This window comes from Channa argus, chromosome 11 (assembly GCF_033026475.1).
Source record: "Channa argus isolate prfri chromosome 11, Channa argus male v1.0, whole genome shotgun sequence".
In the NCBI taxonomy this organism is placed as follows: domain Eukaryota; kingdom Metazoa; phylum Chordata; class Actinopteri; order Anabantiformes; family Channidae; genus Channa; species Channa argus.
In genome coordinates this window covers 11,320,054-11,344,010 of record NC_090207.1, presented here as the reverse complement: position 1 = coordinate 11,344,010, position 23,957 = coordinate 11,320,054, and the positions used below count along the sequence as shown (strand labels likewise).

Genomic DNA, 23,957 nt, shown 5'->3' with positions numbered 1-23,957 from the left:
ATTAAAACTACTTAATCAATTTAATTTGTATAAACTGTCATCTAGGCCATTGATAAGTTCTTCAAATACTTTTAGATGTATAAGCTAAGTCACTGTACATTTTAACCTCAGGATATTGTATTTGAACATTATAACCACCAATGTCTAAGTCCCTGCACAATATTCTGTATTGTATATTTTTCATGCTGTTCATCATGTGTTCACTTCATCCTCCACTGAACATGCTGAACTATATAGTATTTGGTCTGTCCAAAATGGAATTGTGCAGCTTGTTTTCCTAACACTGTAGATCTATTGGTTGTGGACAGTAAATTGTTCTACATTTCCACATTTGTATTCAAAAGAAACCTTGTGAAAAGAGGTAAACTTCTCTGTGTTATCTTGTGTGTATATATGCAGTTGTATGTAGTGACCCTAATGATCCAGTTTGAGGTGTTTTGTGTTAAGCATTTGGTGATTCGTCTGCTTGTGTAATTTTGATATTCCCCATAAGGAAAGTGTCCTGTAAATGTCGCTAAAAAGTGCCCTTATACAGTGCTTTGTGTCTGAATTCTGTTTTTGTTACAATATTGCCTTATCTATTGTGGACTCTACAGAAATTAATGTATTTACACTGATCAGGCACAACATTAACACTGGTGATCATTATAATGTCAGGTGCACAGGTGCATGTGCCAACCAGGGTTTCCTCTGTTTTTGATTATGTAGTGTCTTGTAAGGTTAATTGGATTAGGAGGTATACGTTTAGGCGAGCGTATGACGTCATCCGTGACATAATATGGCTTTGTAGTTTGCTTTGTTGTCCAGTTGTCAAGGAAACAATGGAATAGCAATAGTTTTGTTAGAACATAATTCAGCTCGGCTGTTAAAAGGACCAGACGTGGATACTGGAGCAAAGGAGCTGAGGTTCAGCGTGTAGCTCTGGAGACACACGGTTTCTTGTCCTGTTGAATCAATTTCAGGAACGTTTTCTGTGGAAATGCTCTGTTGTGAGCTCAATTGTGGAACGTGGAATTCAATAAATGTTCAGCGTCATACAACGATCTCTGGAGTGGATAATTGTTGGACCACCGGGCAACAAAGATTTCTTTTTATAGTTTTAGTACATTGAGCAGTCACAAAAGCAAGTTATGGAGAGGTGAGTTGAGTTTTAGGGGCATATTTATGCCCCAGAATTTACACCCAATTTAATATAAAAGCATTTCAAAGCAGATAGTGAAATAATGACAAATCGGACGGCTCTTGAACGCCACACCGTCGCTTGTCTGATGTCATCACTGTGTTTGTTTACAGACAGCGTGGTGTGGTAGGTAGTAACTGGGAGGATGACCATGGATCTGACTTTTCTCGGGACCGGCTCGGCCTATCCCTCTCCTTATCGAGGCGCTTCGGCTTTGGTGCTGCGGTCCGAGGGGGAGTGCTGGCTCTTTGACTGCGGAGAGGGGACCCAGACCCAGCTGATGAAGAGCCAGCTCAGGGCCGGTGAGTCGTTACGGCTCCTCAGACAGACCTCAAACGAGGCCTTGAAAACAACCGTGTCATACTTTTTGCCCACATTTACCTGTTAAATCTACCCTTACCGATACACTTTTGAAATGCAGAAACGTATTAGTTTTCACATTTTCACAAACTGATGTATTGATCAAAATCCTTTCAGTTTTTGTATAATTTGAATATATGTTATACATAAAAAGTTAACCCATAAATGTTAAAAGATTAATTAGAAGATATTTTAAACTCAAATAATTCAGATATTGTTCTTTTGCTGTATTTTAACCCATTTCACTTTGTTGTCAATACCTGATTTACACATTCTACTCTTAACACCTGTAGTGTGTAATATTATGTAATCTTTTCCATCCAGGGCGAATCACCAAGATTTTCATCTCTCACTTGCACGGAGATCACCTGTTTGGTTTGCCTGGTCTCCTTTGCACAGTGAGTCTAAACACCAACGCTGATGCTCAGGAGAATCCGAGTTGTGTGGACATCTATGGGCCCCGGGGCCTGCGGAGATTTCTCAGGGTGACACTTGGCCTTACAGGATCCCAGCTGCTTTTCCCTTATGCAGGTAGGTGCACAATATACAATATGAACCACCAGCAATTTAATGCTTCCTTATTTGCAATGTTTCTAGTATTAGGTATTATTTAATGTTAGTGTTTAATTTTTAATTTATTTGACTGAACGCTGCTGTGATATCATCTGGACTACTTTTATATTTGCTTCTGTAGTACATGAGCTGGAGCCCACACCTGAACAGAGTCCAGAAGAGGGGGGTCTTAGTCTGGAGGTATGTCTTTAGTTTTGTTGTGTTTTTTTTTACACTCATAACAGTTATTTAAATCACTACTAACAAAATCTATGTGACGAAAATGTAAATGTTGTAAACAATTAATGAAATTTCATAAGAACACGTAACATACAGAGTGAGCAGCAATGGTAGGATTGCTACTTTAGCATTAGCTAATCTTGTGGACAGAATATCAAACTTTAAAAAGAAAGGAATCTACAACAGTATTGGAGGCCACCTGTGAGAAATTCAGTTGATTGGATATGATTTGGGAAAACGGACACCTGTCTGTCTATATAAGGACCCACAGTTAAAAGTGCACGTCAGAGCACAAACCAAGACATGAAGTCCAAGGAATTGTCTGTAGACCTCCGAGACAGGATTGTATCGAGGTACAGATCTGGGGAAGGGTACAGAAACATTTTTGCAGCATTGAAGGTCCCAATGAGCACAAGGGCCTCCATCATTCGTAAATGGAAAAAGGTTTGGAACCAAAAGGACTCCTCCTAGTGGGCCGGCTCGCCAAACTGAGCGATCAAGAGAGAAGGACCTTAGTCAGGGAGGTGACCAAGCACCCAATGGTCACTGAAGGAACTCCAGCGAAAGAGCTCTCATCCTGTTCCAGAGTGCTCTGGGCCTGGGGCGACGATTCATCTTTCAACAGGACATAGACACTAAGAACACAGCCAAGATAACAAAGGATTGACTACGGGACAACTCTGTGAATGTCCTTGAGTGACCCAGCCAGAGCCCAGACTTTAACTCGATTGAACGTCTCTGGAGAGATCTGAAAATGGCTGTGCACCGAAGCTCCCCATCCAGCCTGATGGAGCTTGAGAGGTACTGCAAAGAAGAATGGGAGAAACTGCCCAAATCTAGGTGGCCAAGCTCGTAGCATCATAACTCAAAAAGACTAAAGGTGCTTCAAAAAAGTATTAAGCAAAGGCGGTGAATACTTATGCACATGTGATGTTTTGTTTTTTTATTTTTGATAAATTTGCAAATTTCAAACAAACGTCTTTCACGTTGTCATTATGGCTATTGTTTGTAGAACTTGGAGGAATGAATAATGAATTTATTCCATTTTGAAATTAGGATGTTACATAACAAAATGTGGAAAGACTTTCTGGATACAGTGTAGAAGGCAGAAAGCAATGTGCATAAGAACATGAATTTACAGCATTTGATGGTGAAAACTATTAATTACAGTCACAGGGTTGAATTTATGGGACGTTTGTGTTGGGACTAAAAAAAATGCAGCTCACTAAATAAGATAAATAATTATAAAGAAAAAAATTTCATGAGTATTGGTTATGTTTTGCTGCGATGCTTAACATGATGGTTGCACTATATAGCCTGACTTTAACTATTTTTCTTCCCTATTCATACAGTAGGCATGAAAAATGTTTGTACGCCCACAAGGTTAAGCTTAAATAGTTTTTTCATAAAAACCCAAACGGGGGGGGGGATGTAAATATTACTGTTTTGCTTTTACTAATGATATGTTCCTCTCCAGATGACAGGAGAATGTGGCCCTCTGCACCCACAGGAGCGCCTGGGCCAGACAGTCCCACTGGATGTGTCAAGTGGCACTTACCTCCTCTTTGAAGACAAGAAGTTTATGGTCAAAGCCTTCAGGTTGTTCCACCGTGTCCCTTCGTTTGGATTTTGTATTGAGGAGCACGATCGACCTGGAAGATTGAAAACTGAAGTACTGAGAGAACTAGGTAAAAATAAGTTTGTTACACATTGTAGGTGGTTTAATTAGGTGGTGTAAAGTATGCATAGTCTAGCAATGGATGACATTACAGGCTGAGTATTTTTACCATGATAACCTTGGAAAAAAAACACACCTCCATAGCAGTAAACTGGACATATGTTGGGCATTTTAAGACTATAGTTCTGTTGATAGTTCTAATTCAGTTTAATCTAATCCAAAGGTCCTATTACTTTATCTGGTGTGTCATTTTGTTTTCCTTAGGCCTGAAACCAGGACCCCTCTATGGGCGTCTCAAGGCTGGAGAGTCTGTAACTTTGGAGAGCGGATTTGTGGTGCTGCCCAGTGAGGTGCTGGACGAAGCCATTCCAGGGAGAAAAGTCTGCATCTTAGGGGACTGTAGCTCAGTTCTCGGTGTAGAACCACTGAGGCTGTGCAGTGGAGCAGATGTTCTGGTTCACGAGGCAACTCTGGGCAACGAACACAGAGAGAAAGCAGTGGAGCACGGACACAGTACACCTGAAATGGCAGCGGCAGTGGCTCGGGCTTGTTGTGCGCGAACATTGGTACTTAACCACTTCAGCCAGAGGTACAAACCTACCTCCCTGCAGAAGGAAGAAGACGAGCACAGTATTTCAGAGCTAAAGAGACAGGCTGAAGAAGCTCTACGGGACAGTGGCATAGAAGTGACTGTGGCTGAAGACTTTCTGACTTTGCCCATTCCTCTCCGAAGAGCAATTAAGTAAGTGGATCTATGAAAAAATAGAGCATTTTTGTTGGCTAAGAAATTATTCAAATTATTGTTTCCGTTGTATTGGTAATTTAATTATGTATCACTGACTCAATATTAAAACCACAATCTTTCTATATCTGGGAAATCATTTTACAAATCTGTAATAAAAGAACATGTAATTATCAACTTTTTCCAGAGTTTTATTTCTGGATCTGTACACAAGGTATTAAAGTACAACAGAAAATACAAAATAATGCTTAACCAAAAAAAAAAAAAAAAAAAAAGAATTTATGTACAATTCTTATAAACAATAAAGAGCTTCTTGAACATTTCTCATATTGAAGTTTTTGATTGTCTATATTTCTGGATATACATTTTTAAGTTTTGTAGGTTTTTATTCACAAAGTGTGTTTTTTTTTTGTCAAAGGACTTTTTTCAAAACTGTTCATAACTGTTATAATTTTCCATTTTAAACTTCAAAACACAATACAAAATATAAAATAAATTTGTTTAGAGCTGTCTTGCACACACAAGTCTCATACCAGAGATATCAATAAAAATCACATTTTCGAGAGTTCACAGGGTGGTGAAAAACCTACTTCTACTACTTAATGGCCTTTACATTCTGACAATTTTTCTGAATCTTTATACAAACCACAACTGAAATAAATATCACTGCACTGCTAAAGCTAGGAGCTTGGAGGACCTACTGCATTATGCACATTGCATTAAAAGAGAAACTAGCTCTCCACACAATTAGAGCTGCAGCCATCCCTTTACCATCAAGACAAATACTCTTTTTGAGGAGGGAAAGATGAGCATCTTGCACATGGTTGCAAGTTTTGAATGCAAAAATTGCAACATTATGTAATATCAATACATCTCTAGGTAAAGCCATTTTCAGTGGTTGTTGAGACAGACACAGCTGGCATGCGTGGTTTCAGCTGTGCCCTGGTGTTTGTGTATCAGGACTTCGCAAAGAAGAAAAATTTAAACACAAAGTCAACTGGTAAAATGCAAAACCTCAAAATATCTGTACATATCTACAAATTATTGCCTTTTTGACAAAGAATCAAATTAAAACCTTTGTATCAACACAGATTCACAAGTGTAAGAGGTCAGTTATTAGACTTTTTAAAGGCTATTTGCTAAATATTTACATGAAACGCAGAAATTAATATTTTCTGATGCTGGGCTTGGAAACTGAATAATGAGATCCAACTTATTTAGATGCATGTATCCACTCTGTACACACAATGGAAAATACTAGCTCTATCGACCTGACAAACATGGTGTACCCCTGAAACAAACTAATCATTCATAGCACAATGCATAGATAAATTAAGTAAACACTACTACTGCATCCAATTAACTGATGATAACCCGCTAAAAATTTTACAGTTAAAAATTATCAACTTCAGTCAAAACAGCCCCATTTCTGCTACTAAACTCCCAAAAACTGTCAACTAGATTACACAAGGTGTTTTCTAGTCAGTACAGGTTTGGCAGAGCTTCAATACAAAATAATTGAGGATTTAAATAAAGAGAATACTGCAAGCAGGTTTACCCAAGTTCACAAAGTAGTCTGGAAACGGCGCTACTTGATTTAGGAACATAACATTTTTACACAACTAAAGGACAGATAAAGTTAAACAAGTTTAACAATTACATGAGTGAAAGGATGAACTGAAAGTTTAAACAGTATCTCACTTAAGTATATGCAATAAATACATTACTGTGCCTGATGCCTATATTTTAATGGCTATTAACCCAACCACTATCTTTGCATTGCTATATTGCTGCTATGGTATGCTTGTCTGACTTTCGGAAAAAACGCAGGAATTAAAAAAAATATATATATTAAAAAATAAAAATATCCTGCACCAAAGCAAGGTGACACACAAACTGCACAGGCTTTCTTTATCACCTGTTAAAAAAAAAATAATGGATAAGAAAAGTAACTGTTTCAAACATTCACATGTTCCAGTTTGGCCACTTTGAACAGTTGAAAAGTAAACAAGCAAACCAACTACAGAAAAGCTTCCACAGGAGAAAAGAAAATGAAAAGAAAACCAAATTGGAAGGCCTTAGCAGTTGAAGCCACAACACTTCCTGGTCTTCAAGTTAATTTCCATGCTAGTGTTGCTCTTCATACATTATCTATCCAGGTTTATCTGGGGACAAAAAAAAAAATAAAAAATTTGCAGCAGCCTGGTTACTGAACAGTACCTGTAAACCAAACACATTTTTTAAAGTACCACTTCAAACAACAAAGACAGGCAACTAAATACTAACACTAGAGGCAGAAAACTAAGCCAATTTTGGCAGCTGAAAAGAATGGCAGGATAACACACTGTAGCTCTGAAGATGTTGCGTGTAGATGTGAGGGAGGAAGACACACAACTCTCCTACTGCAGCCTCTGGGCCCCACTGTACATGGACGTCACACATCGCAAGACCGCAAACAAAAATAAAATAAATGGCTATATAAACTCTTGAGAGAAATCAAGATTTTAGTTCTATATGATAGACATCACTGATGTCATATTACACAAAGATGAAAACAAAAAGTATATTCATATACATATATATAGATATATATATATATTTATAATAGAATTTAACCAAATTGTATTCTCCAGTGAGGTCAGTCTTATGTACAAGTCGGATTAAGGGTTTCAAAAGGGAAGAACACGGGCAGAAGAAGTTGAGGAAGATCACTCTGATTGAAGTGCTGCAGTGTGTGGTGTGTGGTGCCGTGCGTGAGCTCCTAGAAACCCATTGGGCTCGCCACTGCCTGCCAAACTCCCAAAGTCTGTGACAGACACTGCCATTTTGGCACCAGTGATTCGGTGGTGATGAGTTGTCCGTCGCGTTTCGAAGTCAACTCCAAGGTTACCCACAGATACGTCATTAATAAATGAGTCAGGCAACGCCATCTTGAGTCTTTTGGATGGCCGCTCGCAGTCCTTGTTAACACACACTCCTCCTAGCTGACCCAGGTCAGAATGGTAGAAATCAGCATCGAGGATGTTGAGGCAGTCTGGGTCTGCACCATTGGAAGAGTACCCAAGGGATTCTTCGTGGTTCAGGGAGCCACGATGAAGACTTTCCAACGGTGGAAAGCTGTAGGAGTCTAGGCAGCTAACCTCTGCAGGGCTGCACACTGTGGCTACGCTGTTACTCAAAGCTACAAAAAGACAAGATATTAAATAAAAGTTTGTAAATAAAAGCAATAAAAGACACAGCAAGAAGTGTGTTGATCGAGGAGAAAAATAAGAATACTAAGGAAGGGGGGGGGAAAAAACAAAAGAAACAAAAAAATAAAATAAAAAACCCCAACATGACAAAAGAATATCCTTCAAGTCTTATTACTTACCCGTGAGGTCACTGGCTGTGATGGAGTTGAGCAGACTAAGCTGTTGTTCTGTGGTTGTCTCCAGCCTTCCTCCTCCCCCTGCTCCTGAACACACAGAGGATGAACTGTCCACTGCTAGCCCCTCTGCTTCATCCACCAGCCTGTCCATCAAGTCACTGCATACAAATCAACATGTCTAAATATAAGTGCCTTTTTCCCCCCCTAAATATTGTGAACTTTATGTTTGAGCTCAACATATTAAACATAACCTACATGAAAAGATGCAAACAAATACCCAAATTTTTCTTCCACTTACGTCACACCAGGATAGCTGCTGTACTTTTTCTTCCCAAATCGATTCTGCTGTACAAAGAAGTCAAAGCGCTCTGACTTTTTCCACATGTAATAAAACGCCACACATTCGGCTACTGTTCGTGTTGTAACCTGACAAGAAATTGGGAGAAGATCATTTTATTTAAAAATTATGAGAAACTTTCCTGAATTTAATATACATTTCTTAATACTTATCAACATAACTCATGATAGAAACTTACTTTGTGTTTTTGTATGAGATGGAAATTCTTGTCATACATTTGTAGTGCATGTTCAAAATTCTTGCATTCCTCTTCCGACCACGGAGGTGATTTTTCTAAAATTACAAGAGAAATATGTTAAGGAATGAAATTGAGTTAATTATGTGTTAACAAAAAGCTAGACTTAACAACAATTTATTTATTTGAACGTGAAACTCAAGAACAGCCATGTAATCCTACATAAAAATCATCATAAGAAAATTAGATGAGATCGATAATATAAAGAAAAGGGGTAAAGTGTCTTATTATACTGGGGCAAATGTTTCTTCAGTGGTTTGCCATGTTCATAAACAGAATAAACATTAATAAAAAGGAAAAAAGTGTCCTCAGTCTCACTACACTGGTTACTGATTTTTTTAAATGATTATTATATTTAATATAAATTAAATGAGAATGATGAGAGCCATTTGTGCATTGTTCAGTTTAACGTATGTTAGTACAACTTGAAACACTAGCTCAGCCAAGACTGATGTTTCAGGGATCTGTGGCTCCAACTTTACCAATGCAGGAAATTCATCAACATTTACTACCACCGGTAAAAAAGCTGCTTGAGAATTATGTTGAAGACAGTAGTTTGTCATCAGCATGAGCCTTCGATAGCTACAGGTAGACAGAATGTAAGGAGATGCAAACCTACCCTACACCTTCTATTAGAATGCATATTCAGCTAGTGTTAATATTCTTTGATCACCAGAAGTAACTAAAATGGTATGCATAAGAAAAAAGTAAAATTATAAAAATTATATTGGTTCAAAAGTTTGCATCGACCTTGTTAAATGAATTTAAAATGTTACTTTAAGGATGCAAACTTGCCCTCAACTATAGCTAAAAATTAGCCGCTCGATAAGTGCCGTCAAATTACAAATTAAAAATAGACTCGTCAAAACAGTGGCTTTGTTTGCGTGGGTATTTAGAGCATTTAAAACTGGTCTGTTGCTTACCTTTTGAGGACTTCACATGGCTGCAAAATCTCTCTAGTGCTTCACGAGTGTTGTAGTTGCATTTGACAAGCTCATACAAAGCCTAAATGTAAAAAGGGGAGTGGTCAATACTGAACATTGTAAATAAAAGATAATGAATGGTAAATGCCCTTTATGTTGTTACAACAAAAATTGTTTGATAAATACAGACAGGACCAACCTGCTCATTGTCCCGAACGTGGATTCCTGGTTTGTCGCATCCTGTCTTTTCTTCTGTTGTCCGTGACAACACTTCAGACAGGAAACTTCTAACCTTGTTTTCCGGCAATATACTTGGGCTCCATAATAACTCATCTTCATCTTCATACACTGCAACAACAAGATCACTCCTTTAACCCATTTTGTATATTATGTTCTCTTAATTGTACAACAGAAACAAAGCGATAATATTAAACAGACAAATGCTGAAACTAGAAAAACAAGTCACCTTTCTCTCCATCCTTGTAGTGACAGAGGCAAAAAGGAACCTCTGCTTGGTACTCTGTTCCCACCATTATTTCCTTCAATAAAACACAAACAAGGACAGTGCATATAAGGTTAAAATTAAAGAGCAAACTAATACAGATTAAACCTAAAGTTGGAGGTAAAACCTTATTCTGCTCTTAATGATGTTCAAGATGTGTCATTTACCTTTCTGGAGTCCTCAGGGCTTGGGCCATCTTCATCACACTCTGACTCTTTATCCCCATCAGAAATAGCATTGGCTGAAAAAAATAATACGACACAGATAAATGCATATTCTGCATCTCTCTCATGCACAGAAACACACACACAAGTTTCCATAACCCTTATAACAATAAATGCGATGGATTTAGACACACACATTCCTAGTGTCATTCCTCAGGCTGAAAGCTAAGGCCTGATCCTTTAACTATCACACTTACATTGTAAAAGAGAATCTTGCCTTTGGATTTCCTGTTAAAATTATGTATGACAACACCACATTTCAATCTCAATTTTTCAAAGTGAATATACACTGGTACAAAACTGATTAAGAACTCACTGTATTGTACAGTATTATAAAATGGTATTATAGTATTATCAAATCTGACAAAAATTTGCCAGAATATTACATTTAATGTAGCACTCAAGACAGTTTATTTACCTATTAACAGCAATTTGTATTCTTCAAATTAAACACAAGTTTTTTAATATTTTAACATCCATGAGAACCACATAATGACCCACAATTTTTACACCACCTTGTGACTTTTTGTGATGTGGATAGGGTATGGCATGGGTACAGACTGGTCAACACACTTATTTAAAATGTATACATGTGACATAGTACATGAAATTTAAATTTTTGTAGTAATCGTTTAATTGAAGTAGATTTACTTTCTTTAATTGGGTACTACAATATAGTTCAGATGCCACATAGCTATGGTAATAAATATTTATTAGACTGTATAAACTTACACCGAAGTGTTCTTGGGAAGAAATCAGTGGCCTCATGGGAAGTGACTGAAGGGGTAAGATCATCAGCTGAGGACTGTGTCTCTTCTTCGTAGTCGCCAGACAGCAGGTCTTTAGCTATTTCCTCCTAAGGTAAAAATATATAACATCCATTGCATACAGGGAGACAGAGGGAGAATGATCAACAGAATAGCTAAATTACATTTTGAAAATAAGTATACTGATCTTTTTTTCACCGTAAAAACTCTACCTATTGACTACATATCCTCACCACATATCAGCCATTTACCTTGTCTAAAGTCATATCTGGCAATTCGTCAGTCAAGTCTCCAGAGGAGCTGTCTATGCTAGATCCCGCTGAGCCCTCATATCGATAGATGGCCAATAGTTCCTCCAAAGGCATGTTCCCTTCCTGGTTGGAAAAAATATAAAAAAAAAACCTTAATGCTTCATAAATGAACAAAAATACATATTTAACATTACCATCCAAATTTCCATAAAACATCTGTATCAAAAACTAATATTTATTCCACTTAATTGTAACCAAATTTAAATTCTTTTAATACACTAAATGACTGTCACTAAGGCAGCTTGAATGTCACCAACTGAAGGCAGATATATATATATATATATATATATATATATATATATATATATATATATATATATATATATATATATATATATATATATATATATATATATATATATATATATATAAAAAATGTAGTTTAGCTTTATTAATTTTAACATATAATTGAGACAAATTACCCCTATCATTAAAAAAAAGTCAAATAAGCAACCGTTAAAGTCTTAAGATTTTTGCCATCAGTGATAACACAGCCTGGTTTTCCCAACTTTTCATGTTATGTGTACGCGGATGCAGTGATAACATTTAAATCTACTGCATTAATTTACATTTACACAAATAAATCTTGTTTTAGGGTGTTTTGCACAGTTACCTTTTCCAGATCTGCAATCTCTGAGCTGAAATTTCTCCCTCCATCCAAAGACTCTTCCTCCTCCAAAGTCCTTTCATCATCATATTCATGAACTAACATTTCTGCTGTTGGATCAAAGTCATGGTCTTCTGATGATAAAGAGCCAACTGAGTGAGAGACAGGGGATAGAGAAAATACATTCACATAGTCACTATGTAAAACGGATTAGTCTGACATAGGTCACTGAATTTACATATATAGTCTAGTTTAAGATAAAATGTTTATTTGGCACTGCTATTAAACACAATTGTTCATAAATATATATAGCCAAGGTGAACGAGGCACATAATGAAATGTGGATACTAAAGCTAATTCTTGGAGGATAGTCCCTTACCTGGACTTGAACTCCCGAGGGAAGCCTGCAAACGAATAAGACCAGAACATAAATAAATGCACTAGTTTAATAACTTGCTATAGTTCTACTACTTTAGATTGCTTTAACTTTGAGTATAGATCGCAGAAACACAAATCCACAAATGCCTCTAATGGCGTGTATTTTAGTTTAGCAGAAAGCCCGTATTTGCCGCTAACGTTACCTGTAATAGGTGGCTAAAATAACATTAGACGCTAAAGACCGCTATACACTGTCCCCAGTAGTAGTTTATAAAGCTGGAATTTAAAGGCATGCTTTCGAAAGGTAAAAAGTGTCTAAACAGAGAAATATATTCCGACAGATGATACGATTTGTGTGGCTAGCGTCGGCTTTTGAAACGTTAATGTTAACAGATAGCTAGGTTAGCCACCAAGCTAAACGTTAACGTTAACGTTATGCATCGAAAAAATGTAAACACAAAATTCGTTAGCGCGGCATTGCACTCGATAGAGTTAAACCATTTTTACAAAAGAAGTGCCGAAAAATATCCTATATAAAAATCACTAACCCCCATTCATCACAAATACGATGTGATTTCTTTTAACCAACAAGCTAACGTTAATTTTACGTATCAATTTACTCAGCCGCTACAGCAAAGCAGCTGAGAGAGCGAAGGCGCAACGGCCTTGTAGTGAAGGATCACTCCGGACGTTCAAGCTTAATTTAGAGGAATAAAAATAACAATTATGGCATGAAACCCCATATACATGAAGCAAAACCAATGGTTTCTTCAATCGATAGCATACAAACGAAAAATACAGCTCATACATTTAAAAAATATCGATTTAAGATCGATTGCTTCTCCCCTGTTTTCCCTCTTACCTCCGCCATATTGGTACCTTTAGCTAATGAGCTCGTTCTAGCGCAGTACCCGGATCACCGCTTGCAACCAATCAGAAGTCCAGGTGACGGTTGTAGTCGTGACGCTGTTTGAACCAACCACTGGCCAGACTAACGGTAATCATTTATAAACAGTAAATCTACAGTATCAAATTTAAAGATACATAAATATTTAAATCAAATTAGCAGAACACATCAGAACATGGGTCACGTGGAGACTGTCGGCGCCTCACACAATTATTTTTTGCTAGAACATTCCTGGAATGTCAGAACATTCCAGATTGCTTTCCCGTTTACAGGTACGGTGGCTACGGCAGCTTTAAAGCAATGTAACCATCTATTACATTTTTCTGACATTATGTTATGTTATTAACCATTACAATCTGGGACACACTAACCAGGTTATTCTAAGTCATTTGTTTGCAATTCTAAAAAGGTATGAGAGGTATAAAGGAGTAAAAGCCTTAGAAGACTTTTTTTGAACCAAAAAACAAAACAAAACAAACAATCTTATAATCAGGTAATAAACCATGATAATCAGGTAATAAACCATGACACATTTTGATTCATCTGATCACAGAGCAGTTTTCCATTTTGCCTCTGACCATTTTAAATGAGCTTCACCCCAAAGAACATGGCGGGGCTTCTGGATCGTGTTCACATACGGTTTCTTCTTTGCACGATACAGCTTCAACTTACATTTGGGGACTGGACAGTGAACTGTGTTCATAGACAGTGATTTCTGGAAGTCTTCCTGAGCCCATTCAGTGATGTCCAGTAAAGAATCATGCCTGTTTTTTTGATTCAGGGCCGCCTGAGGGCCAAAAGATCCCACGCATCCAGTTTTGACCTTCAGCCTTGTCCCTTGCACACAGAGATTCTTCCTGACTCTGTGAGGACCCTTTTTCAAAATTGTTCCATAATTCATGCCGCAGTTGGTCTCAAGTTTTTGAACCTCTGCCCATCTTTACATTCAAGAGGCTCTGCCTCACTGAAATGCTCCTTTTATACATAGTCATTTTACTGACCTGTTTTCAGTTAATCTAATTAGTTATCAAATGCTCCCCCATTTGTTTTTGATTTGCGGCATTTCTCATCAACTACTCTTTCCAAATCATTGCGTTCTTTTTTTATTTACATTTCACACATCATCCCAACTTCTTTGGAATTGAGGTTGCAAAGTCAATAAAAACTGTTGTTGTTGTCAACTTTTATTGGTTTATTTACAATAGATTATAGTCTTGTTATGGTTTGATATATGATTTGTGAGTTCAATTTTGTTTATGTAAGAACAGAAATCTAAACAAAATCTTAAAAAAAGCAGTCTCTTTACACATTTCCATCTTTCAATAGTAGATTATAACTATGCCACAACAATTAAATTAAAAAGACTTTCAAGAATTTGGGCATTCCAAATATAAAATTTGACTGATTTAATAGTAAAACAATTGTGAATTTGGATGTAATTTGTTTAATATAAAGGCCACTAGAGGGCAAAATTACACTTCAAAACTATGATTAATCTATTTACACCACTGACATCCCTAGGGCTCCCTCCCTTCCTGTTTGGCTTAAATGTGTAACCCCTTGTCATATTTTATGACATATTATAGCCAGATGGGAAAACAGGTTGACACTTTGAGCAGAAGGTGGAACTAGGTAGTGTTACTTCAAATATTAAAAACCCTACTTCATCAACTTAATATATTGTTAGATTGAATATCAGGCTGTTAATTCATCTGTGTTACAATGTAATCTAAAGAGGATGAAGACAACTCAGATATAAGTTATTACTGATTCAAGGTGAATCCTGCACCGCACCAACCTTTACATCCTGGACTGGTGCAGGTGCCTGTGTAAAAGGTGCTGACAATGAATTGTTTCCTGATTCAAACAAATCCAGGATGCCAGGGAGGCATCCTTCCTGCAACATAATGAAAACTGGCTGTATGTGCTTTTGCTGTGTCAACAAACTTGTGTGTCTTGCTTCTATTGCAGGTTAAATTTTCTGTATGACAGGTGGGCTTTGCGAAAGCAGGGTGAGTTTGGATTTTCTTTGAAAAGGTCATAGATGTAAAAAAAATCCTTTGAACCCCTTTATTAAATTACAGCCTATCAAAGCACCACATACAATTGTTGTTTATATGTTGGTTCCATTTCATGTTTTGGGGATATATTTTTAAAACCTATTACATCAAGTAAACACTTCTGTGTTTGGAAAACAGAGTTCCCCGTAAGGTTTAGGAAGGGGAGTGTGGGTTTTGTTTGGAAGACTGTAAACAAATGACTCACAGTGTTCAGATAGTTCAGAGACAAATCCCTCTGCAGGCACATCTGTTCTTATCTCAACTAACTTGGAACACATGCATAGATAATAATATCTTAGTTTAACAACCGACCCACCAAATCAATAATCCCCTATAGCAGTTTTATTTGCTTGGTCTCATACATAGTAATAGCAGTACCCTTTAACTGTTTGTCATTCTCTGTGAACAGGTGGTTGTGTGTGCATATTCAAGTGGTATAAAATAAGAACAGCCATTACTATCTGTCTCGCTTTTCTCTTTTCTCTTTGGCTATTTTATGATTACGACAATAAATTGAAAGCCCATTTGAACCCTACATTTACAGAACAATGTAGTCAGGAAGATGTGGGCCCTCGCCTAATGAGTGAAACTGTCAGGTCAACAAGTTATCCTCTGACGTAGATTATGGAGAGGCGGGTGACATTGGGTCACAATCCATTGTTACAGTGTAAAACGGATGCTGCTGATTAACTGAGGCTCACACCTACACCGGTATTGCAATTGTCCAGCATCTGCCCACTCAGCTGATGTGCCATTGGAGGCACACAGGGCCAGAACACACATTGTACAACAAATAACACCCTCATAATTGTCAATTATATTTATGTCCAAATAGGTACATCTACTGCATATTTATTGCTTTTCATTTGTGTAATACGTTACTGGAGGATACTGCACAGAGTGAACTGCAAGCATATTGAGGAAAATCTGTGAATGATGATGCTAGAGTATGGATAAGGCATTATTTTACAAGGCACGATCACTCAGCGTTCTTACATAAATAAACAAGTTGAAATACCATAGCTCCTTTAAAAGGTGTACATTCCACTAGGTGGCAATATGCAACAGCCCAGGGTTCTTCGTGACTCAGCGTTAGCATTTTCCATTTCCTCTGAGCTCAAAACACCACCCTCAGTCAGGCTGCAACAATGACAGTATCAACACTCGCAGCTTGCTGTGTTGATATTCTTGAGTGAACCATGTAAAAACTCCAACATGTGGATTTACCCAGATTTGTATGTGTTTGTGTGTGTTTTAAGTGCAGTATTTATCCACTCATGTAGCTCACTAAATAGTCAGCAGCTGCAGAGCAAATTTGTGTCAACAAACCTTTTTGAAGGACTTAGCCATTATAAAGTTTATATTACAGTCAGTGAGTTGTTGTGCCATCATAGGGACAGTTAAATTTCAATGAAATCTTAGAAAACACATTGCACATTGTCTTTGTTTATGTTACTCTACAAGACACAAGTAAACCATTGACAGCAGTAAAGTAAATTCTGCTTCATCAACAACATTTCCTGTGACAATAAATCTAATTTTTGGTTTACTTTGTAGATGGGGTATACTCCAAGTACAGGATATTATGGTAATGTGAAATTCAGTAAGTGCTCTAAAGCAATGTTTCTCAACTTTTGGTCAAATGTACCCCTACGGCCACATTATATGTGCTCCAATAACCCTCGACTGGCACCAAACAATTACAGCATATTCCAAAGCTGTGTTTTTAGAACACACAAGACGCATCTATACTTTTAAAAAAAAAGAAGGACGAGTTGATGAGAAATATCTCAAATTAAATAAAAAAAATACATATTATAATAAATATTGCACTTTTTGCTCCACTACATTTTCTGACACTGTCAAGTATATTAAAATTGATAGTACAACACCCCCAGCAAGTGTCTACAGGTAACCTAAGGTATTCACCAAAATTACATATTTTGCATCTTTGAACTAAACGGTAAAATTCTGAATATAAGAAATAAAAGGTTGGATGAATTCTAAGAAATAAGGTTTCTGAAATCATTCTCTCCAGAACAATTATTTATGAGTCACATGTCAAACAAATCTGGACTAAATTTGTACACTCATTTTAACAGTCACATCAAGTATGTTCTCAAGTGTAGAGCAATGTTAAAACACTTTCATTTGTTTTCATTGGCATTTCAGTGAGTTTAATGCCCACAGAAACTTATTTCCAGTGGAGTAGCTGTAAATTTGAGGTGGCGAGGTTACATTTTTAGTGGAGTATTTTTTTATGCAAGCACTGGCAGTTTTAGTATTAGTTATACATCTGCGACCCCTAGATAATGTAGGGTTTAGCATGTATACACATCAACAGACATGTTCCAACAAACCAGTTTGTTAGAAGCGGTGATAAATCTTTGCATGTTTTAAGTTAGCTCTTCACATCTACCCCTCATCCAACAAACACTCTTTAGAGCCAACCACGAGAAAGAGAAACAGAAATCATGGTGAGTGAGGAGAGAAGCATAAATCATGGCATATTTCAAAACATCCTTGACTATATGTCAAGGATGTTTTGAAATATGCTTTGACTGTCCTTTAGCAAATGTACTTTGTTGCAGCAACTTTTAAAGCCACGGTAATTTAAATCTACTGTAGAAGAGTGTTGCTGTCAGGAAACAGGTGTTGAAAAGCTAGAGGCTCAAGCACAAACATCCTTTGCCCTCTTTTGTGACAGTGAGTACTTTTTTGTTTGGCCCTAAAAATGAGTCATTCCTGCTGTAATGCAAAATCATCTATCCAAGATTTGAAGATGTTTATATATACCAGGGTCAAAGCTATTCCAGCTTTTAGATGTTCAGGCTGCAAGCTTAACCATCTAGCATATTTTAGGGAGTTTCCGACTGCATGTCTTATTTTTAAAGTGACATTCCCAAAACACTGATGTGTCTGAATTTGAATACATTAAACTCAAATTCTCCATAGAATTGTTTAAGGGCAATTTCTAAGGGCGCATAATTAGCAATAGGTATAGAGGATATTACTGTAACAGTGCCAGTGTAAGTGTTATTTGCCATTAAGAGGATTCTATGGACATGAAAATAGATTCTGAAGTACTTTTAATAGCCAATCTGTACAAATGTGTCAGAGATGCCACAGTGTTGCTAATGTTTTTTTTTTTTAACACGTGTGATCAAATGCTCCAGGAATGCAATTTTTATTCTAATGAAAGCGATACCAGGAATATGGAAAATAATGATCAGTACTGCAGGTTAACCTCCTCACCCGCACCACTAGAGCTGGACTGTTAGTCTAGTGTTCTTTTCAATTGATTTCTAAAGCTACACTGTGCAATAAAATCTATATACACATAATCAATCCACTTTAGCACTCTTCACAATTATGATAAATGAGAATGGTCCAAAATGAACTAATCAAGCAGAAATAATTACATGCAGGAAGTTATAATTTGTCATTTGTTCCATTTTTGTACATGAAGGTGTGGTGTGAGTCTACTGTTGACTGTCTTTTAAAGACAGGTTATACAGGACATTTGTTTGCAGAGCTTTTATATTTTCAAGGTATCCAGTGTTGCTTATTAGGAATATAATTGGTCTAGTAGAAGCAGGCACTGGTCATCGCTAAATAAGTATCATGACATAGTTCCTATAATGGTGGGTACATGATGTAAAAATGCCCTGTGAGATATAACCTACAATAAAAACCTTATGAGTTCAGAAATACTGCAATTATGATTATGAAGTTTGCCAGTTAGCAACCATAATCCTTTTTATTATTTACATTAACAGATTCAGCCAGTTAGTTTATGGAAAATTTAATTTGTAGTAAAATACACTGACCCACATTGAAACATGACTGTGATACTGTTTAATAAATAAGTCTATAAAGAACTCATCACCATTACTGTAATTCAGCCATAATGAGTTGGTACCAGAACTTCTCTACTCTGTTGGAGATGTGTCATATGTCCTCAGGTGATGCTGCGGTTGGTGAGTTTGAGAACATTATACAACCAAGAGTGTCAGCATTATCAATGCTCTTTCTCTCCCCAGCTCCATACTGAGCTCTACATCCCAGCACAGCAGAATCCAGTCAATACTGTCTGACATGATGTTGGATAGACAGATGGATGATAAATCCTACTACACTGTTTACCAGCACACAGTTGGTGCAAGAGGTTGAACATTTTGTAGTAAAACTTGGCAGTTCATCCTGTGCTCTCTTCATTTTTCTACATGATTGGAACACAGAGCAGCGAGAGCACACTTCAAGGCAGAGTAACAGTGAGTGGGCACTGCAATTTCCTTTCCTTCTGCAGTCAGACGCAGTATTCACTTGTGTAGGTGTTTGTATATATCCATAACTTGCGTCATGCTGTGCAGTCACGTTTTATATGAGATAACTTTTTTGAATGACTTGTTTTTCACAGCAGCTGTGGCAAATGCCCATATTTGTGAAAATGACGTAAAGCTTAAATGATTACTTCATTTCAACTTTACAAAAATTAAAAAATAACAAAACTATGAATTTATGAGATGGACAGACAGTATGAATATGAGCTTAAAGACCTATTTAGCCTCTAAAAAGGTGATTTATCCAGTAGTGCCAATTCCTGTAGCAATAGATGTTTTTTCTTAATACTCCTTTTGAAAGCATTTGTTCAGATGAATCTCTCCCAAAGATAAACCTCGTGAGAGGCTGCCAGCAAAAGGTTGTAACCATGTAGCAGTATGTCTCAAAAATTACTTAACGCTGACAACAATTCTCAGAGTAACTTTTTGTGGCTGCAGTGATGAAAGTCTTCAGCAGTTCAGACAGGATGTGAGGCTCTAATGCTCACTTGATTCAAATATTGTGCAAAATATGCAAAGTGATGAGCAATGTACTGAATGTGAAAGATAGAGGAAACAGCTGTGTTGTCATGGATAAGAGGCTCCTCATGATGAGACATGTGGGTGATTCTGTCTCCATGGTTACATAAGATCCTACCACAAGAACAAATTGTGTAGAGAAAAGAACAAAAGATGTAGAGGCTAAAAACTTGGGAAATTCTCAAATTTTTAAGTACACATGAATTCACACACATCCACCTTACGCTCTAACAATCATTCTTAAAGTTGCCAAATTACAAAGAAGTTTCAGCCACCTACACATTGGCTCCTAACACAATTAAAGAAAAGAGACTAAAAATAGACGTGCCCATCAATCATTGAGCAGTCAATTTTGTCTAAGCCACTGCCATTTTTCTGAATGAGGTAACAAGAGAAATGTTTTGATTCAACTGTCAGCAGTACAGAACACTGGATGAACAAGACTTGCTGTCCTCTTTTATTTTTACTCTTGTGGTAACCACCTACAAATCCGATAATGGATTAATTAAAATTCAATGTGGTTTATTTTCCCACAGCCCTAAAAAGCTGATTTTGGCTCTCTTTGGCAACCTATAAATACACTGTTCACTAATAGCCAGGTACCAAACAGAGAAAAGTGAAGCATCTGGAACATGATTAGAACACACGTTTTACTCAGGAGTTGGTGGAAAGCAGACGAAAGAGAAAAAAGCAAAACAATTAAAATTAACAGTCTTAATTAACTTAAAATTTGGACACAGACACAAATCCAATGATTGTTAATGCTGCTTTTTATCTGGTGGATGGGTACAAAAGCCATTCTACAAGATGACTATGTGTCATTGTTTTTTATTAATTTACAGGATAAGATGGTCTAACCAGTCAAACTGACATAATCTATGTTCTTATTCTTAATGAAAGCAGCACATCTGTACATTTCTTCAATCAGCCAGTCAATCAATCAATAAATCAATCAATCAAACAATCCTTATTTGTTTCCAAGTGACTTTACAAATGATTCGCAAGTAATAATAAGTAATAATATTAATCAATAAGACAGACATCCTTATCCAGCTAAAGAGGTGGGTGTTTAATTTCTGTTTAATAATGCTGACATACTCAGTTGTTCTCAGATCCTCAGGTAGACTGTTCATCAACACGAGAGTATGAAAATCCAGTTCTGCATTTTTAATCTGAAAGTCCACATTACATTCGAAGCATGTCATACAAATGAAAAAAGACCACAAGGTGCTATAAAACAAACAAATAAAACATTTTGAATTTGAACTTGTGGCATGCACCTGCAGTACCTGCTGTTTCTCTTTTAAGAAGAAGAGGTTGTATACGCTGCTGGAACTCTGTACACAGTGTTTATCTGAATGAAGTATTTATGTGGCAGGGCTGAGGTAAAGGCAGAGAATATATGAGCTGTCCATCTTTGGGCCTGCACAGTCTTGTTCTCTAATTTCTCATTCACTGTTCAATTAATGTTCTTACCTGGAGCCACACCTGATCACACTTCAAAAGAGGGTGGTTTTGTACAGTAGTTTGCTTTACATGCTGCTTCCACACACAAATATTTGCATTCACTCAGTCATTAAAATTTTTCACCAGTTTGCTGCCAGTGTGTGTTCATGCACAGAGTGTTCTCATTACATAATATCCTTAAATAGTATCCTCATTTATGTTTGGGACATGCTGTCTCATGTTCATTAGGAGCTTCTACAACAAAAATGAACATGGAGTCTTAGAGAAAGAACATATTACAGCAATTAACGTTCTTCACTGGAATTAACATCAACAAAAAAGAAAAAGTCTGCCAACGAAGTGCATCTTTAGTTTGGTACTGTGCTGTATTTTATGTACAGCCTTAACATGAAATTTCAAAGCCAAAATATATTCATTTAAGACTGCTTTCATGTTTTAAAATTCTGGTTAAAACAGCATTAAACAAATTTGGAGGAAGTTGAACAATGAAAGATAACATTTGGACCTCATTTTAGCCCAATAATTAATTCTGTCTGACTGTAACTTTGGTGTTTGGCTGTGGTTATAGTTTTAATTACATTTAAGGGTTGAAAGCCAAGCAATAAGAAAATCTAAAAGTACTTAGATGACCATCATTACAGTTAATTAAAAATGAATAATGTCAATAATGGTTTATGTTTCTAGTTGTTGAAATGATATGAATGAATTATGTTGCTTGATAAACTCGATAACTTTGACTTTAAAGGACGTTAGAATATATTTTGCTATCTTCACAGTGACACATTCCCTTATATTCTAACCTGAAATCTCAGTTATCTATACTGGTCAGGCTGCCTTTCAACTGTTTCATTTGGGACAGAATAGGAGACCAGTTATGTAAAGAGAAAGCTCAGATGCATCCACAGGTGTGAAAGTAAAAGCCGTCTGTGACCAGCGATAAGGTAATGAAAAAGGGTCTACACCTATTTCCTCACCAGAAATTTTGAGCTGAGGGAGACAGTGCAGCAGTCTTTTGTGCTGTTTTATTACGTCACTCAAAAATGTCTAATGGGAGACGATTCTGCACCCCAGATACCTAAATGTGATTGTTATATCAGAAAATATTACTGCTTCTCTGTCACTTATTATATGTGCTTGAACTTGTATTTTAAATTTTGTAAAACTGTGAAGATGAAGAAAATGTATAGAAATGACATGGGAATGTTGGAACAATGACTTCCCGAGTCATAGCTCCAAATGTGTGAAAATATAACCAGCTGAGTAAGTCTAAACTTTTCAGACTCTAGTAAACCAAGAGACTTAAAGAACCTTTTGGGCTATTTTTACATGTGGCAAATCATTGATATTTCTCAAGAATGGAGTCTTTGATGTTGGACACAATGTTCAAAATGTGTGACCACCTCCAGAGTTTTCAAAGCCTGCCTTTATCACAGCTCTATTTTTGTAGGTGTTATCAGGAGACAGTAGGTGGTAAAATTGGAAAGGAAAAATGTGCATGGAAATCTCTGGTGGAGTAGCATTTAGTGTTCCATTACATAATTGCTCAGTTTTCTAAGCTCTGCAGCTGTGCAACTTGGCCTACATCATCACCTCCATCTCTTCTTCTACTCCAACTCTAATGCACCACTGGACAAAAAGAGGCATAATTTTGCTTCAAATTCAACAGCTTGTTTCCATTTACTATTAATGTCGATTACTTGATAACAAGGCTCCAGCTGGAAACAAGTGGAAGATACAGTACGAAAAAACAGGTCCTTACCCACAAAAAATACAAAACAGAAACAGAAACAGACAGAAAGCAGGTTATTATATCTCTAGATGACTAAATATAGTGCATGTGTAACATCCTGAAAACAAAGACGTTGCTGTAAACTTCCAGCCTCCTTGCTATTCTGATCAGTTTTGATACGTGAGACTGCTCATGGCAAAAGTATTTTTGGAAGAGAGCTTGGATTTACTGTGACCCAAAGTGGCTGAGAAAGGAAATCGTCAGCAATGTGATTGTTTTCTGTTTGTTTGGCTGTTTAGTTGGCTGCGACAACAAGCACCATGCTGATTTCGTGTACAGTAATCTTACGTGAAGACACTATGTTTCAGGCTGTCTACCATCGTGGTGGCAACTTCCTACTACACATGTTTTTCAGTATTTATCATTTATCGCTGCTGCATAAGCACTGGTGAATGCAGCATCTAATTAACATCAGAAAAGTTTTACATTTCATTTTTTGTTATTGATT

At 36.9% G+C, this 23,957-nt stretch overlaps 2 protein-coding genes across 3 annotated transcripts; one reads left to right on the top strand and one right to left on the bottom strand.

Annotated features, from left to right (window-relative positions):
• Positions 1–470: 470 nt before the first annotated feature.
• Positions 471–4,984, top strand: elac1 (elaC ribonuclease Z 1). Its single transcript, XM_067521104.1, has 6 exons — positions 471–1,138; positions 1,294–1,482; positions 1,865–2,071; positions 2,235–2,293; positions 3,810–4,020; positions 4,275–4,984. The coding sequence occupies exons 2-6, from the start codon at positions 1,326–1,328 to the stop codon at positions 4,754–4,756; spliced, it is 1,116 nt and encodes a 371-aa protein (XP_067377205.1). The 5' UTR covers positions 471–1,138; positions 1,294–1,325; the 3' UTR covers positions 4,757–4,984.
• A 58-nt stretch (positions 4,985–5,042) lies between these two features.
• On the bottom strand, positions 5,043–13,333 carry mier3b (mesoderm induction early response 1, family member 3 b). 2 transcript variants are annotated; one of them, XM_067521103.1, is made up of 13 exons: positions 13,287–13,333; positions 12,426–12,450; positions 12,053–12,198; positions 11,380–11,502; positions 11,094–11,217; positions 10,305–10,378; positions 10,102–10,174; positions 9,835–9,983; positions 9,636–9,717; positions 8,656–8,750; positions 8,418–8,545; positions 8,123–8,277; positions 5,043–6,917 (listed from the first exon to the last, which is right to left on the bottom strand). In XM_067521103.1, the coding sequence occupies exons 1-13, from the start codon at positions 13,293–13,295 to the stop codon at positions 6,904–6,906; spliced, it is 1,197 nt and encodes a 398-aa protein (XP_067377204.1). In that variant the 5' UTR covers positions 13,296–13,333; the 3' UTR covers positions 5,043–6,903. The 2 variants fall into 2 exon arrangements, with proteins under 2 accessions (XP_067377204.1, XP_067377203.1); XM_067521102.1 differs by having other exon boundaries at positions 5,044–7,933.
• Between the last annotated feature and the right edge of the window lie 10,624 nt (positions 13,334–23,957).